At 51.3% G+C, this 16991-nt stretch overlaps 1 protein-coding gene across 3 annotated transcripts; it reads right to left on the reverse strand.

Annotated features, from left to right (window-relative positions):
* Positions 1–306: 306 nt before the first annotated feature.
* Positions 307–16991, reverse strand: LOC112875172 (long-chain-alcohol oxidase FAO2-like). 3 transcript variants are annotated; one of them, XM_025938915.1, is made up of 4 exons: positions 16639–16991; positions 15502–15774; positions 12554–14070; positions 307–699 (listed from the first exon to the last, which is right to left on the reverse strand). In XM_025938915.1, the coding sequence occupies exons 1-4, from the start codon at positions 16918–16920 to the stop codon at positions 459–461; spliced, it is 2313 nt and encodes a 770-aa protein (XP_025794700.1). In that variant the 5' UTR covers positions 16921–16991; the 3' UTR covers positions 307–458. The 3 variants fall into 3 exon arrangements, with proteins under 3 accessions (XP_025794700.1, XP_025794702.1, XP_025794701.1); XM_025938917.1 differs by lacking the exons at positions 12554–14070; positions 15502–15774; positions 16639–16991 and adding exons at positions 6247–6516; positions 7425–7793 and having other exon boundaries at positions 307–2234; XM_025938916.1 differs by lacking the exon at positions 307–699 and having other exon boundaries at positions 12069–14070.

The raw sequence follows: 16991 nt of genomic DNA on the forward strand, positions 1-16991 counted from the left end.
TCAGATCGCCGACCCTCGCGCGCAGCTCGGTGCCGTGTCCGCGTGCCAACCGTGCGGCGCGGTCGGGCGGGGCGAGCCCTCGTCTCAGACCGGCATGAACAGCGCCACTCCTTCCCTACCCATCTCAGGCTCTCAGCACTAACCGTGCACAGCGTAAGAGATCACGTACGCGATTCGGAGCGCTCCTGTAGCACTGTACGTACCCACAAAGGTTGCTCGTACCATGCATGCATGCCAACCCTTTGAATCCGGTTCCAGAAAAAAAGAGATCTTTAGTTAAAAAAGCATTGGATACGACGATACAAATACAAGCTAACCTTTTAAGATTTTTTTATTTATGCTAGTTGCAAAGATGATGACGTATCCGTAGCGCACACCACCGTGCAACAAGCAGACGGCACACCACATTCAACATGAGACAGCTTCACAAGACTACACGAGCACCGTTCTCAAGCAGGCTACGGTTTCTTGACATACGCCGTCGCCAGGGTCTCGGCAATGCCCTTGGAGACGCAGTACGCGGTGGACTGGATGGTGATCATGGGGTTCACACCCACCGCCGTGGGCAGCACGCTGCCGTCGCACACGTACAGCCCCTCGGCCTCCCAGCTCTCGCCGCGGCCGTCCACGGCGCCGTCCCGGGGGCTCGCGCCCATCCGGCAGCTGCTCATCTGGTGCGCCGACGCCAGGAGCGCCCACTTGTCCGGGCCCGGGAACATGGGCCCGCTCGCGACGGTCACCTCGTCCAGGAACGCCTCCAGGTCCTCGTCGCGGAGGCCGCCGCACCGCAGCCGGAGCCCGTCGCTGCGGTGGGTGCCGACCTCGGCCGCGCCGGCCGCCACCAGGATGCGCAGCGCGCGGCGCAGGCCGCCGCGGAGCTCGGCCACGTCCTCCCGCCCCGGGGAGTAGCGCACGCGGCCCTCGCCGCCCACGGTCCCCGCGCCGCGGTCGCGGACCAGCGCGAAGGCGTGCGCGGTGCGCGCGTAACGGCGCATCCGGTCCTTCATGTCGCGGCCCGACTCCCAGGGGATCAGCGACGCCATGCACCCCGGCCCCAGCGCCGGCGCCTGCACGATGGTGCGGGCGTTGACGCGGTGCATGGTGGTGATGATGCCGCCCTCGTAGCACGTGCCGGTGAGCGGCCGCGGCTCCTGCTGCTTGTTCTCGGGGAAGTACCCCCACGCCATGGACACCGGGTGGAGGTGGAGGTTGCGGCCGATGTGCCTGTTCTTGAGCCCGCTGCTGCGGAGCAGAGGCGGCGTCATGAGCGCGCCGCACGCCGCGATGGAAACCCTGGCCTCGATGCGCAGCTTCCTGGTGACGCCGTCGCCCAGGCACGTCGCCACCAGGCCCACGCACTTCCTGCTCCGGCCGTTCTTGCTGGGGCTGCTCTCGAGGATGAAGCGCTCGGCCTTGCACCCCGTCAGTACGACCGCGCCGCGCGCCACCGAGTCGACGAGCCACGTCGTGTCGGTGCCGCGCTTCTCGCCGGTGGGGCAGCCGAGGTGGCAGCTGCCGCAGAAATGGCCCTCCGGCGAGTTGCGCGGCACGGCGTCGGCGCGCAGCCCGAGCGCCTCGCAGCCGCCGCGGAGCACCTTGTTCTGGAACCCCTCCTCCCGGCACCCGCCGGTCACCGCGAGCCGGGCGCAGACCGCGTCCATGGCGTGCGCGTACTCCGGCCTCCCGAACAGGGGGAGCCCGTGCTCGGCAGCCCATTCCTGCGTGACCCACTCCGGCGTGCGGATGCTCGCCGACCAGTTGATCGCGGAGCCGCCGCCGACCGTCGCGCCCGTGAACATGATGGTCGACGCGTTGGACGTGCAGAAGATGCCCCCCTTCTCGTAGAGGCGCTCCATGGAGGGGCCCTCGATGGAGCTGTAATCCCCAGCTGTGAAGTAGTCCCCCTTCTCGACGACGACGACCTTGTGCCCCGCTGCGGCGAGCACGGCGGCGGCCACGCCGCCCCCGCAGCCTGAACCAACGATGACGACGTCGCATCGCACCGTGTGGTGCGCGCCCGACACGTCCGCTTTCACCTCCAGTCCTTTTTCCGAGAGTGACCTGAGCAGCGTCGCGTCGTTCAGGGATCTGGCCTCCACGACGCCGCTGTCCAGTGGGCGCGGCGACGGCGACGGTGCTGCTTCTTCCGTCCGGTCTTCCTTATGTGGCCTGTCGATGTCTGGCACGCTGTACCCTATTGCTTTCCAGGAAGGGTTGTCCGAGTCCTTGTTTACCTGCACGTGGGGAAAATGATAGCCACATATTGCCGATGACATCATTAATCCAATGTCGCATCTTTGCAAAACGTCTATGAATCACATCATGCTATTCCAATTTCTACTAATGTAACCAAATCAATTTTAAGGATTTTATATATATATGCATTGTAATATCAAGCGAAATCTATGTATTAGCTAGAGCCTACTCGTATAAGGGATGTTTGGATTAATTGCTAATATCCAAAAATTACTAAAGTCCTCCAAACAGGAGAGTGCTAATGGGATGGACGAAGAGCCTGTTTGGATGAGCTAAAGTTAGGTGGTAAACTAACTTTAGCATTATTAGTACTCATACTCCATGCTAATATTTTTGAGTCTTGGTTAAAGTTTAGTCCACCCTATTAGCACTCCTATTTGGAGGAGCTAGTGCTAAAGTTTAGCATTTTGACATTAGCACTTGTATCAAACACGTTTTAAACTTTAGTCAAGACTCAAAAACTTTAGTACGAGGTATGAGTGCTAATATATACTAAAGTTTAGCATCCAATTTTAGCTCATAAAAAGTCTCCTAACTTCTAGAGAGTATCTAAGTACTGTTGTTAATGCCTGCAAAGAGTTGGACAATGTAGATAATTGCCCCGTTTTCTTTTATAGACTAGCTCCAGCTCTTAAAAGAGAGACCGTGTCATGTTCTCTCTCTATCCATTAAATGACGTTCAAATGTAGGATCCATTGTGACGTGTAGCGTGATTAACCTTATAGGCTATAGCTAGCCGACTTGCCTAATTGAAGATGTCCTTGTGGGTTTACTCGTGCATGCCGCCGTCATAGGTCCCACAAGGTTTGAGTTATGGATCTGCCACAATAGTCATGCGCAAAAGTTGTGGTGTCACTTTTTGTCGAGTACACCGAATACTCGGCCATTTTCCAAACACCCTTGTGCCTTGCAATATTTAATCGACAAGGCAGTCGACGTAAACCTAGCCACCCATCTCACGGAGGTAGTACTTGTCTATGAATGAATATAAGGAATTCTAAGTTTTTATTAAGTCAAACTATTCTAAGGGTAACAAGTTTACAGAAAAGAGTACGGCTAACATCTATCGTATGAAATAAGTAAACTATATAAATATATTTTATAATGGATCTAATGATATTCATTTGATGTCATAAATATTATTATTCTCTTTTATAATTTTGATCAAATATAGAATAGTTTGACTTAGAACAAACTCAAAAATCCTTCCATTCGACTTAGAACAAACTCAGATATTATTATTCTCTTTTTTATCATTTTCTTTATAGGTTGTATGCATCCTAGTAATGCAGAGGTCGGGAATATTCAAGAATTTTGTATCAACTCAATGTATGTAGAAATCTCAAATTATAGAAAATTCCTTTATCGGAAAAAACATTTGTGGAGGCGGAGGCAAAGGATGCATTTTGTTTAATTGGTTGAGACATTTAAAAATAACGCCATAGATTTGATAAAACTGTGGACTGGCAGGACAAAACATCTGCGCCGTTTGGCATTAAATTATTAACAAAGTAGGCAGTGTGGCAGGAACACACACAGATAATAGAAAATGCTTCAGATGGTGGAGTCAACAAGGGACTAAGAGTCTGAAAATTAGCAAAGAAAAAAAGATACAACATGCATGAGCTGGGGTTCAATTGGCAACTTGCAGACGCATTATTGTCCATGTATGATAGAATACATGTGAATTTGTATACTCTAAATCTTCGACTGAAGTGATAGAATTTTTAAAACCGGACAAAAAATATATCCGACTTTATTTCCTTAACTTTAGGACAACAGCGTTGTACTGCTACAATGCGAAGGCATTTATCATCGTTCCATATTTCAACTGATGTTGCAGTGCACCTACAGTACTGCAGTGCAACTCGCTCTTACCAACGTGTGGACTCGACCACACTAGAGCCCACACATCAGTGGGACAAGCGCTCTCAGCAGGGTAGAGGAGGCTCGTCCTGATAACCTTATTTGGTGCTAGCTAGTGCTCTAGATATTTCTTTTTTGGGAACCATGCCGGGAGAGGAGAGATCTTATTTGTTTTCAAATGACCCATGAAGCCAAGTAGCTACGTAACTAGACAATTCAAGATCTATAGATATAATATAAAACAGTTAAATGATAAAAAAAATTGTTAGAATTAATTATTTGATTCTCTGTACATCGTCAGTCGTCACTTGAATTTTTGGCTCCCACCCCCGGTAACTTTGAAAGCAAGCAAGCAAAAGGGGCCACGCACAAACTAGCCCCTATCGTAGTACTTGGAAGAGTCGACACCGGAGCGTTTATTAGGCTAGATGGTTGGATGTATTATTACCAGCAAAGTAGAGTGGTACTTGGTCTACAAAACAGCATACAGCTTGGGAGCGGGTTTAAATGATCGGCCCTACCAGGCATAATAGCCACCCGAATTGTTGCTCACGAGTGAGGAGCAGGGTGGGTCTACCTGCGCCTAGTGACGCAATCTTGTGGAATGGCTGACTAGCTAAGATAGAATATACCCTTGTTGCAATACATAGTATTAAGGGATTATTCTAATTTTTAATTTATCCAATGGAGATAAATTAAATCATCATAAGCATTCCTTCACAAATACCCCATTGTTAAGCCGTTTCACACGATTGCGTCATCTGTCAACAAGATAGAATATATTTTATTGCAATACATAGTATATATATGATTACATATATATTTATAACAGGCAAATATGCTCGTGCCTTGCTACGGGTAAAGACTGTAAGTATCGGATACGTATAGTCGCTTGTGGGTTAATTTGTAGGGGTTTACGCGATCAAGTTGTGGGTGGAGGGCTGGTTCGACTTGCATACGGGATGGACCAAAACCTACGTGTCCATGATAGAAGTTGGACCAAACGAAAAATTATGGTGGAAGAAATATGTAAAGATAAATATTTGTATGGATCCGTTGATATACAGCTAGTTCATATCACATCCCAAACGCTGACCCCTGGAACTGTGGGTGCAGTGTCCAACTACTCAAACAGTGGCTGCAGCTTGCGCGCACGAAGTACTGTCGCCCCCTACATGGCCATCGTCCAACCATCATCGAATGGGTCACAGCTCCGAATATTATGACGCTGCTGCTTCATAGCGACTTCCTAACAATTAATAACAAACTCGTCTTGCCATTTCTCCGAAGGGCACCCCTCATACCTAGCTAGTTGACGTATACTAGGACAGAAGATATATATATACTTCCTTCGTTAAAAAAATATTTCTGTCGCCAAACAGAAATAAATCCGAGCGGGAGCCAGTAGCATGCAGCAAATCCGAAATGAATGTGGCTACGTCCCAGGCCCCAGCCGTCCCGCAGCATGAATTCTGGCCACACCAAACGCAAGCATACAGTGTACTCTAGAAATCATGGCAGTTTATCAACTTGATAATGAAGTAATTTTTTGTGCTGGCACGTATTTCTACAGTGTACTCCCTCTATCCTAAATTACAGTACATAATTTTTGCTATGTATCTCTAGACATAGTGTACATCAAAATATACGTACGCAGAAAAACCAAAACGAATTGTAATTTAGGACGGAGATAGTAGTTTATTAGCAGAGATCTTATTTTAAATTAAGTACCAAACTATGAGTTACCAAATATATATGGATTTTTCTTTCCCCATGTGTTAGACACCTAAAATAAGGTGCCAAAACGCAAGAGGAGATGGCAGTACTGTTTCCGGCCGTCTTTTAATGTGACTAGCTATGTCTACGTCACTAACACGGCATGCCACACCATGTGTAGCGAGATTAGAGATCATCGCCCACTACCTGAAATCCAGGTAATCTGAACCATACAAGAACATAGCCTCTATTTGGGACGTACGGTTAAGTCTCCGTGTACATCTGCATGTATACAGAGACTTAACTGTTTCTCCTGAAGTTCATGCAAAACTACGGTTTCCTACATTCCAAACATTCCCATGAGCTGTGACGCATGCATAGTTTTAGACTTTAGTTGAAGGTACGTACCATTGTGTAGAACGAGTAGTGGGAGAGGATCTTGATGATGACGAAGGTGACCTTGAGGGGGAACAGCCACCGAGCCTTGTTCCACCGCTTCAGCACTTCCTCTCGCCGCTCCACCGGCATGTCGGCGAACTTGGAGACGTAAGGGAACCTGCCGGAGATGCACAGCCAGCCACATAGCGCCAGTGTGCCCACCTTGGTGCTCAGGATCCAGAGGACAACTCGCATCAACAACGTAGCCTCCCATACGCAGCGGGTGGCCATCTGCGCGACCTTTTATCAAAATAAAGGGAGACACCGTAACTATGCATCTATTATTATTGCGTGAAATGGTAACAAATTCTCATGCTTTTGTGTGTATAATTGCACCAATTAAAGTAGGTCCACTAGCGATGCTTCACACACACACAAAAAAAAAAGATAACACCTGTTTTCTAGGTGTGAGATAGAAGAAAAGGTTTTGGCTTGCACATGGAAGAACCGACTGAAAAATCAGACATGTCACCGTAATCCATCATTACCATGTATGAAGGTGAAACTGGCTACTGTACTGTACCTATCTAGACTTTAATTAAAGCGATCGATCGCAGGTGTGTTGTCTAGATCGATATCGAACATCAGCGACTCACAGGCCACCTAACAATTCGTTACTGTTCCGAAGGCCCGTCGTCCTTTATAGCGACACGATAGAAGCAGTTCGATAAACACTACCTTTCTGTTGTTTTTCATCTAAAAAAGAAAACAGAGATGTAGTTATACTAAGCGCCGCAATAACAGAAGTAGTAGTGTTTTTTTTTTTAAAAAAAAACGAATGGCCGGCGGGGAGAGTCAAGCGTCGAGCTCTTTTAGAACGAGAAGATCGTCGAGGTGAGGATAAGGGTAGTTCTATACCAGCCCCACTTTGCATATGAAAGATTCCAGAGGATTATTGTAAGAGAGGTTCCTTCTTAAGTACACCGTATTCGTGCTATTACTGCTTTGAGCTACTGTACCCCCGTGCAGGTGCTGCCGGGCACCATGAAGGTACGGAGGGAGAGTATGGACGGTAGTGTCGGTGATGTCGTTTCCATGACAGTACGCCGGTCGTGCCGCCCTATACAAGTTACTAGTACTAGCTAGCTAGTATATTCAATAATTCCGTTGAAAGAACGCCATGCATATATAGTATGACGATAGCTCACCTCGTCGGGGATGGCGCCGTCGGCGGCGGACGCGCGGTAGAACCGCTCGAGGCCGGCCTTGGCGCCGCCGCCGGGGAGGAGCGGCAGGGACGGGATGATCGCGCCGCACATGGCCCGGAGCGCCTCCATCTGCGGCGGGCGCAGCCCGTGCGTGTACGCCTCGCGCTTGCACCCCCGCAGCATCGGGCTTCCCTTCCTCCTCCCCGCCGCCGCCGCCTTCTCCTTCGTTGCCATGACGTACCGGTGATCGAGCAGCGGCCGTGTGTGCTCGCAGCGGCGCGGAGTTTATCTCTCGCTCCTGCCTTCGCTTGCGGCCGGCGGCGAAGTGCGTGTGGTGGCGCACTACGTATCTGCGAGTCGTGTCATCGTGTGTGTGGTGCCGCGCGCGGCATGCGTGTCTATATAGAGAGGTCCTGGTCTTTCTCAGAGAGAGAGAGAGCTCCTGTATTTGCCGTGAGAGAGAGAGTTCCTGTTGCCGTGAGAGAGATAGAGATAGAGAGATAGATAGATAGAGAGAGAGAGAGAGAGAGAGAGAGAGAGAGAGAGAGAGAGTTGGTGGGACGATGCCGTCGATACGTCTCACTGATATAATTAAGCCACGGCAGCGACGTACGGGCAGACGCCTTAATAACCACGGAAATAAACGTGATTTTAGGATAAGCAAGCAGGGCGCTTAATTGTGCATCGCAGCGCATGCCGTCGGCATGGGACGCTTTTGGTGGTTGTTCCGTAGTAGATGCCGACGACCGAGACGACGTACGTGCCTCTGAGAGCGCAGGCATGGCTACCGCACTGACCACGCACGCCCCTGAGCCCCTCCCATACTGTAGGCTGCTCGGAAACCTACAGTACGCCGGGGACAAGCATTTGTGATCGGACTGAACCGGCCACTGGTTGGTCTGGCAGGCAGACTGGCACCGGACTGCCGGCCCGCCGCCGGCGTGGGCGGGGGACAGCCGCCAACGGTGCGCCGGTACAGAGGGTACGCGCGCCGGATCGAGTGGGTTCGACCGGCGGCCGCGCGCGGCGTGAGGTGTTTACTGCTGGCCTGGGAGACCACCGTGCGCGGCCGGCCGGCGTCGCGGCGTGCGTGCGTCCTCCTGCTGCGGTCAGTTCATCAGTCGACCGTCACGTACGTGGCCGGGTCGAGGCGAGGGCCCGGCCGGGTAGGCTTCTTGCTGCTTCACTTTGCTTGGGAGGGACCAACGCCCCGCGACCGGAGGCGGCAACGGGCCGTGATCCGGGGACGCGCGCGGCAGCAGCCGCGAGCGAAGCCACCAACATGATGGCGGCCCTGCTAGTAGTTTGCTTGCACGCGCTGTCTGCGACAGCCGGCCCGATCCGCCGGCCTTCGCACCTGAACGCGATGGAACTAGAGGACTAGGGCGCGCCTAGCTCATCATTAGTGACTTTAATTTAACTTTTATTATTATTATCAGAGGGAAAGAATCAGCAGGGAAATACTAGTAAACTATTTATCAGAGGGAAAGGAATCAAAAGTGAAACACTAGTAAACAATTTAGGTAATGGTTTAACAGCGGCTAGCCATAATTTTATCAATACATGCGCATCCTTTATATCGATTGTCTCACATGTTAAATAGACTAGACATACCACGTGGAACCATCTGATCCTCTCATTTTTCGTATACATTCCGCATTGAATTTTAATGCAACTACAACTGCTCAACTGGAGTGGGCAGCACATGCAATCAATTCCAAAACTTAAAAAACCCCTGTAATTCTTGAACCAGCCATCAAATTCAAATTCTAATTGCACAACTATATTTCGTTCGAAAGACCTTCAAAACAAGATGTCACTTGCATATGTTTCAACAATATTTTTATAGACACATAAATTGCTTACGTAGATTAGAAAAATACCAACATAAATTAGTAAAAATGCTCAATTTTAACTTGCTGAAGTTGCCTAGCACGGATCATGCAATAACATCCACCTACCCAACACAATTGTTTACCATCATCCTCTAATCATATTATCCAATTATCTTCTAAATATCAACATCGATATCCACTTAATTAAACTCGGGCGAGTCAAGCAACATCTTGCAAAGCGATACGCAACTTTTGCAAAATTCATAAGCAAATTAGAACACACTAAAAGGTATTTTATCACATGAAAAAATATATCTTTGAAATATAGTGGTGTGGGATCTTGTTTTGAAATTGTTATTAAAACGAGCGCAACTGTGTCATCGGATTTTGATTTGAACGCTCGATTTCGAAACTACAATCTTTTTTAGTTTGAAATCGTGTGCATGCACACGCCTATCTATTCTCTTTCTCCTCCTCACATATGCATACATGTCCTCACATTATTCATTTTTTTCTTTTATCTCTTTACCCCTCATATGCATGCAGATATCCTAATATCTCCTTCAATAAAACGAGAATGGCCGTACGAACGGGTTATAATACGGGCAATCGTAAATTAGCTGCATCCGAACTATGTATTATTATTAGGTGAGACTATTCATATTAAAATACCATCCCCTCGGTAGCATAAAAATGGAGGTTGCGCACAATATTTCAATCCACTAGTGTTTTTTCTGAAAAAAGGTTTGATTTGCACATGGAAATATGGGATTACCAACTTGGAAAACCACATATGTGCTCTAATTCATTACCATGAACATGGAATTAATAAACTAATAACTGGAGCCGAGAATATAGTTACATTTATGTTATCCTAAGTCATTTTTATATTTAACCAATAGTATTTTTAAAATACTTTTTCCAAATAGAAACTGTTACATGTTATAGTAGTTGATTTCACAATGAACTTATTAACATCATATTTATGATGCAAATTTTATAATTTTCTTGCTATTTATTATAGTCAAAATTAAAAACATTTGACACAGAAACCAAAGCTGAGGTTGGGGGGTTTTCCGTTTAAACTAGGGTACAATCAGAACCTAATAATCGTGCTTTTATCCTCCGTGGCATTGCTTCACCCAGCTCGGTGCTGCTGGTGGACACGTTTGGTCGTGCTGTCCATGGCACCACCAATTTTGTTTGGTTAAGACAAACTTTCGACCAACAATTACTTCATTATTAATATATAATTTTCGTGTGACAAAGTTGATGTTGTCATGTTCAAAAACAAATTCATATGGATATGCATTTTTAATACATGAATAAATGTTAGCAGAGTAGTTGCTGGTCATTTTTCTATCGAATGGAACGGAATACGTCTTGTATGTAACTTCGAATGAAGGAAGTAATTAGCTAGTGTTCCGTTGAAAGAAACTCCATATATCACATATGGACGGAAACGGCACGAGAGGTATCAGCTCTCACCTCGTCGGGGGTATCGCCGTCAGCGGCGGATGCGCGGTGGAATTAATCGCTCGACGTCGTCCTTGCCGCCGCCGGGCGCGCTGGTCGTCCCCATGGAGCCCCTCGACGGGCAGGGACGGGATGACGGCCGCGCCTCACATGGCCCGGAGCGCCTCCATATCCGCGGCGGGCGCATACGGAGGCGCACCATTAGCATGGGGACGTGCGCCACGTATCTATTTACCATTGAAAGCACACACATGGCTCCCCACTTTTTCTTAGTAAACTTCTTGAAAATTAAATATCAGGATGTTTTAGAGAGGGAGGCTGTCGGGGGCTGGAAATCCACCACAACTGGACATAGAAGAAGAGCGGGGGGCGGCATGAAAACCTGGCGGTGGTGGCGGGTCGACTTGACGATGCGGCGGAGCGCCGCCGATTGCCGACAGTCAGGTAGGCAAGCGGGTGAGCCAGGACTAGAACGAGGGCGTAGGAAGCCGAGCATGGCAGCGGCCGGCGGATCCGGTGGCAAGAGCCGCCGGAGACGAAGAAGGTAGCCGGCGGCAGGGCGAGCTCGTGATGGGCCTTGTGCGATGACTTGTATCCTAGTCGCAGCCCCAATCGGTGCTGCTGCGGAGCCAGGATTTCAAATTATTTCCGATTTGCTCTTCATTATGCCAATCTCTACGATGTACAGGAAAGTTATACACCCAAATCAACTACTTATAAATAATAAAACCGATCTTCCTATAAAAATCAGAAATGCTAAAATCGGTCCTCAGCCGCTGCCCGCCAAATCGTCGTGGCCTGGGCGCCGGTGCCGAATCTCCTCCGCCGGCGGTGGCGCCTGGCGGCCTTGCCGGCGCTCGGCGCCTCGGCCGCTCGCGCTTGGCGGAGGGACGAGTTGGGCTGATCTGTAGCTCAGTAAATAGAGAATTTGGCCCAACATAGCATGTGCACACACCTATACTTCATAGATATACTTGGTCTTTTGCCACAAAATGTTGGCAGTGCAGGGTCGTACACGTTCGATTGCGCGGGTAATCAAGCGAGGAGCTGGAGCTCAGAAATCAGAATCATGACCAATCCTGTTCGGACATGATGGACGGTCTTCACCCAGAGGCAATGAAAGAATAATCAGCCGCGCAATGCAGCATTGGTGTATTAAAATCAAGTGCTAATTTACTAGATGTTCTGCTGTTGCGACCTGTGGTTCCAAACGTATGGAAAACTAATGAATTAGAGTAGATCTTAATTTGATTATGTTGCATCAGCAATACGCAAAGACAAGCTGCATTTTTTAAAATATTCTAGTTCATGCTGTCTCGAATTACACAATACATAATCCAGTTCAAATGTTTCTATAACCATTTTCTGTAGCCTTAAGTCCAACTGTATGTGATCTTTTTAAAAGGGTAATCTTTTGTGTCCGGCTCATCTAAAATTTTAGGCTGTGTAAGCCAACCACCGATCGTGAACCGTTTGCACAAATGGAGAGCAGCATAGTCTGCACACGCGATTAGCAAGCACACGACACGCATAGATGCTACGCACACGCATTGGCGCATCGCCCGGCACGTCCCAAGTATAGTCTACTGTTTCTCGCCCTGCGCCAGGGTCTCGGCGATGCCCTTGGAGAGGCAGTAGGCGATGGACTGGATGGTGATCATGGGGTTCACGCCCACCGCCGTCGGCAGCAGGCTGCCGTCGCACACGTACAGCCCCTCGGCCTCCCAGCTCTCGCCGCGGCCGTCCACGGCGCCGTCCCGGGGGCTGGACCCCATCCGGCAGCTGCCCATCTGGTGCGCCGAGCAGTGGAGCGCCCACCTGTCGGCCCTCGAGTGCATGGGCCCCTTCTCGACGGTCACCTCGTCCAGGAACGCCTCCAGGTCCTCGTCGCGGAGGCCCTTGCACCGCAGCCGCTGCCCGTCGCTGCGGTGGGTGCCGACCTCGGCGGCGCCGGCGGCCACCAGGATGCGCAGCGCGCGGCGCAGGCCGTGGCGGAGCTCCTCCACGTCCTCGCGGCTCGGGGTGAAGCGCACGCGGCCCTCGCCGTCCACGAACCCGGCGCCGCGGTCGCGGACCAGCGCGAAGGCGTGCGCGGTGCGGGAGTACCGGCGCATCCGCTCCTTCATGTCGCGGCCGGACTCCCAGGGGACCATGGCGGCGAAGGCGCCGGGACCCAGCGCCGGCGTCTCGATGATGGTGCGCTCCGTGACGCGGTGCATGCTCGTGATGATGCCGCCCTCGTAGCACTTGCCGGCGAGCTGAGGGTCCTGCCTGCTCTCCGGGAAGTAGCCCCACGCCATGGACACCGGGTGGAGGTGGAGGTTGCGGCCGATGTGCCGGTTCTTGAGCCCGCTGCTGCGCAGCAGCGGCGGCGTCATCAGCGCCCCGCACGCCGCGATCGAGACCTTGGCCTCGATGCGCAGCTTCTTGGAGACGCCGTCGCTCGCGCACGTCGCCACCAGACCCACGCACTTCTTGCCCCGGCCGCGCCCGCTGCTGCTGTTTTTCTCGAACACGAAGTGCTCGGCCTTGCAGCCGGTCAGGATGACCGCGCCGCGCGCGACGGCGTCCACGAGCCACGTCGTGTCCGTGCCGCGCTTGTCGCCGGTGGGGCAGCCGAAGTTGCAGCTCCCGCAGAAGTGTCCCTCCGACGAGTTGCGCGGCACGGCGTCCGCGCACAGCCCGAGCGCCTCGCACCCGCGGCGGACCACCTTGTTCTGGAACCCTTCCTCCCGGCACCCGTCGGTCACCGAGAGCCGGTCGCACACCGCGTCCATGGCCTGCACGTACCCGGGGCTCGCGAACACCGGGAGCCCGTGCTCGCGCGCCCACTCCTGCGTCACCTCCCTCGGCGTGCGGATGCTGGCGGACCAGTTCACCGCCGAGCCGCCGCCGACCGTGGCGCCCGTGAAGATCATCGTGGTCACGTTGGACGTGCAGAAGATGCCGCCCCGCTCGAAGAGGCGCTCCATGGACGGGCCCTCGATCGAGCTGTAGTCCGCGGCGGTGAAGTAGTCGCCCTTCTCGACGACGACCACCTTGTACCCCGCGGAAGCGAGCACGGCCGCGGCCACGCCGCCGCCGCAGCCTGACCCGACGATGACGGCGTCGCATTGCACGACGTGGTGGTCCGCGTCCGACGCGGCCGGCTTCACCGTGAGGCCCCTGCCCACGAGCGACCTGAGTAGCGCGTTGTCGTTCAGCAGCCTGGTCTCCACGACGCCGACGTCGAGAGGCCGGGACGGCGACGGCGCCGCCTCCGCCTGACCCTCCCGTTGCTCGTGAACGCTGTATCCAATCGCTTTCCAGTACGGATTCTCAGAGTTCTCGTTCACCTGCATGTTAAGAGGAGCTGAAGAACACAACATTCTGCATCGGCATAGTATTTGCTTACGATTTAGGAGATGAAAGTTTATGATTATGATTTAAACATATTCTTGACACAAATGTTTCTACTGCATCGATGTTTTGCCAGGTGAAGTAAGGCCGCAATTCTTTTTTTTTTTACTTTTTGGTGAAATTATTTCTACAAGGAAATAGATTTGCGGCATGCTTGTGGTTGTGGATGGTGACCTTGGCAATACAAGATCTATTTGTTAAACAAGCGACTCGAATGCTGCATTTATGTTAGTACTTGATATGGCACTATCAGGTTAGGCACAAGCACCTGATATTCTTGTGGACGCTTCTCATGGACCGGACACCTTATTACTAGTACTATGTTACTATCTCTCTCATAACACCTATAAATTGCTAAACGTGTTGTGTTTACTACGAATGGCCAAGTGGGCTGATGCTGGGTAGAATCGACTATTGCTGCAGACAAGTTGCATTCAGGTAGGCACAGTCATTTTCAGCTTTCAGAACTGAATTGAGTGGTCAGAGCACGGTTTTATAGTTTGGTCTTCTGAAATCTAAATGCTGACGGCCCTGTGTCTAACTAACCAACAATGACTGGAACTGCAACGACTAATTAACCACCCAGATTGTTATAAAAAAACACCCAGAAAAAAAAGATCAACGACGCTTACGGATTTCGAATAGCAAGATACGTTTCCTAGCTTCAGAAACCAACAGCAAGGGAGGCTTCAGTTTCAGACATAGGCGTGAAAGTATTGTTCGAGTCCGGATTAGCAAATCAAACAGATGTTGCCTCTAGAATTGCAGGAAAGTTACGCGGATTCTGCCCACTGGGTGGCCGGAGCCTGCAGAGAGGTCAGAGACGGGGCCTCTCGCAGAGCTGCCCTATTGATTCCAAGATCCAACCTTTAAAATCTGAACAGATAGCAAGTGTGGCAATTTGGCACCAACTACTGAATGAGCAGTGGCAGGCTAAGCACTGTTTCAGATCTCTGCAGTGACACTTAATGCCGTGTTGGCACCTATATTCTCCCTAATCCTCACGTTCTTGGCTTGCCAAGTTGCCGATCATACTAAAAGCGAATAATTCAGCGTCGCCAGGGTAGCTGAGGCATGATCACTTTGTGGTTGTATTCAGAATTTAGAAAAACTGACAGTTTTGTCATGCTACATTGGCTTACCTAGTACTGTATTTAGACAAGTGTCAATTTGGTCATTACTAATCGAAGTTCCAGAAACCTAATCTCTATCGTTTTGATCAATCAAGCTGCCAAACAATGCCTGAAGGGGGAGGGCCAATTCATTGTGGTCAGCAAGGGACGTCAGAGAAGAGAAGGTGCAACCGTGCAAGCAATGAACGGACGGAGAATGTCAGTCTGGCAGTGCTAGTTTCCGGGCGGGCGTACCATGGCGTAGAAGACGTAGTGGCAGAGGATCTTGACGATAGCGAAGGCGATCCGGAGCGGGAAGAGCCAGCGCACCCGGTTCCATCGCTGCAGCGCCGCCTCCCGGCGCTCTGGCGGCATGTCGGCGAACTTGCGGACGTAGGGGAAGCCGCCGGCGGCGCACAGGCGGCCGCACAGCAGCAGCGTGCCCACTCGCGTGCTCAGCACCCACAGCACCACCCACGCCAGCGCCACCGCCTCCCGGATGCACCGCGTCACCATCAGCTCCGCAACCTGTTCTCGCAGCATAAAGAAGAACAAAAAACGACATGTTATATCCTGCAGAAATCAAACTTCTTCCTTTTCCAAATTCTGTGAAATTCCATTAAAAAACTTTGTGGAAATTTTTCGTGAATCTCCCTTTTCCGGCCGAGACACGACATGAGCGACGAAGTTTCAGGTGCTTACGTCTTCTCACATGAAAGGACGAAAAACTACAGATCATAGTACTAGCTAGCTGAGAGGTGTAACGTCGATGCCAGAATAGTTGTTGGCCCCAATTCAACGCCGTGACAGGGCCACTCCGGTCCGGTGCACCGCTACTTTCCCGTGCACCGGATGGAAGCTCTTGCCAATCTCAGGGGCGAGACTCCCCGGCGACGTGAAGGCGCGCCCGAGCACTACCAGAGAGGCTGAGACCGGACGTCCGGGCCTGTAATGAGACGAATCCGGGATGATTTTTTTTTTTGAATCCAGGATATTTTGGTGTGCCAACGTTGCAGACAATACTTATTGTCAGCGCCCAGACACGGACCGGCGTGTGCAGAGAACGGCAGGGCCTGACGCACGCCGCTGATGAATTCACCTCACCTAACGCTCAGATATCAGCATGAATCTGAATTCTGCTTTTGTTTATCTTACCCAGTCAGAGGGTACGATTAATTTGACGAGACACCGAAATTACAAACAGTTTTTTTTGAAGAAGCACAAACAAATAAAAAAATTGAGGCGATTGGACAAGAAGATATTTTTTTTCTTTTTTGACCAAGAAGATTGGAGCTGGTAAACCAAGAACAGATGAGACGGCAAGAAGTCGTGTGTGTGACTATTGTATTGAGTGCGGGGACGAGTTTGATCATTGATCGTGGGGGTGGTCACCTCGTCGGGGATGGTGGAGTCGGCGGCGGAGGCGCGGTAGAAGCGCTCGAGGTCCTTGCCGCCGGGCGGGTCCCCGCGGCCGTGGCCGCCGTCCGCGGGCAGCGAGGGGATGAGCGCGCCGCACATGGCGCGGAGCGCCTCCATCTGCGCCGGGTGCATCCCGTGCGTGTACCTCTCGCGCCGCCACCCGCGCAGCAGCGGGTGGCCCCTCGCCGCCGCCGTCGTGCCCCCGCCCGGCACCGCCGCCTGCTTCTCCGCCGTCTCCTCGCCCTGCACCGCCATTGGGAAGGGGTTCTTGGCTCAGGTAGTCAGGTAAGGCTGCGCCTGCTTCGTGTGGCGGGCGACGTGTGATG

Source organism: Panicum hallii, chromosome 9 (assembly GCF_002211085.1).
Source record: "Panicum hallii strain FIL2 chromosome 9, PHallii_v3.1, whole genome shotgun sequence".
Classification (NCBI taxonomy): domain Eukaryota; kingdom Viridiplantae; phylum Streptophyta; class Magnoliopsida; order Poales; family Poaceae; genus Panicum; species Panicum hallii.

Bases quoted from the DNA above. Each gene is read 5' to 3' on its own strand.
- LOC112875172 (XM_025938915.1), bottom strand. From the start codon at position 16,920: ATGGCGGTGCAGGGCGAGGAGACGGCGGAGAAGCAGGCGGCGGTGCCG. The intron at 15,775-16,638 runs GTGACCACCCCC...CTGCGAGAACAG, and splicing joins ACTCCACCATCCCCGACGAG to GTTGCGGAGCTGATGGTGAC. The intron at 14,071-15,501 runs GTACGCCCGCCC...CTTAACATGCAG, and splicing joins ACTACGTCTTCTACGCCATG to GTGAACGAGAACTCTGAGAA.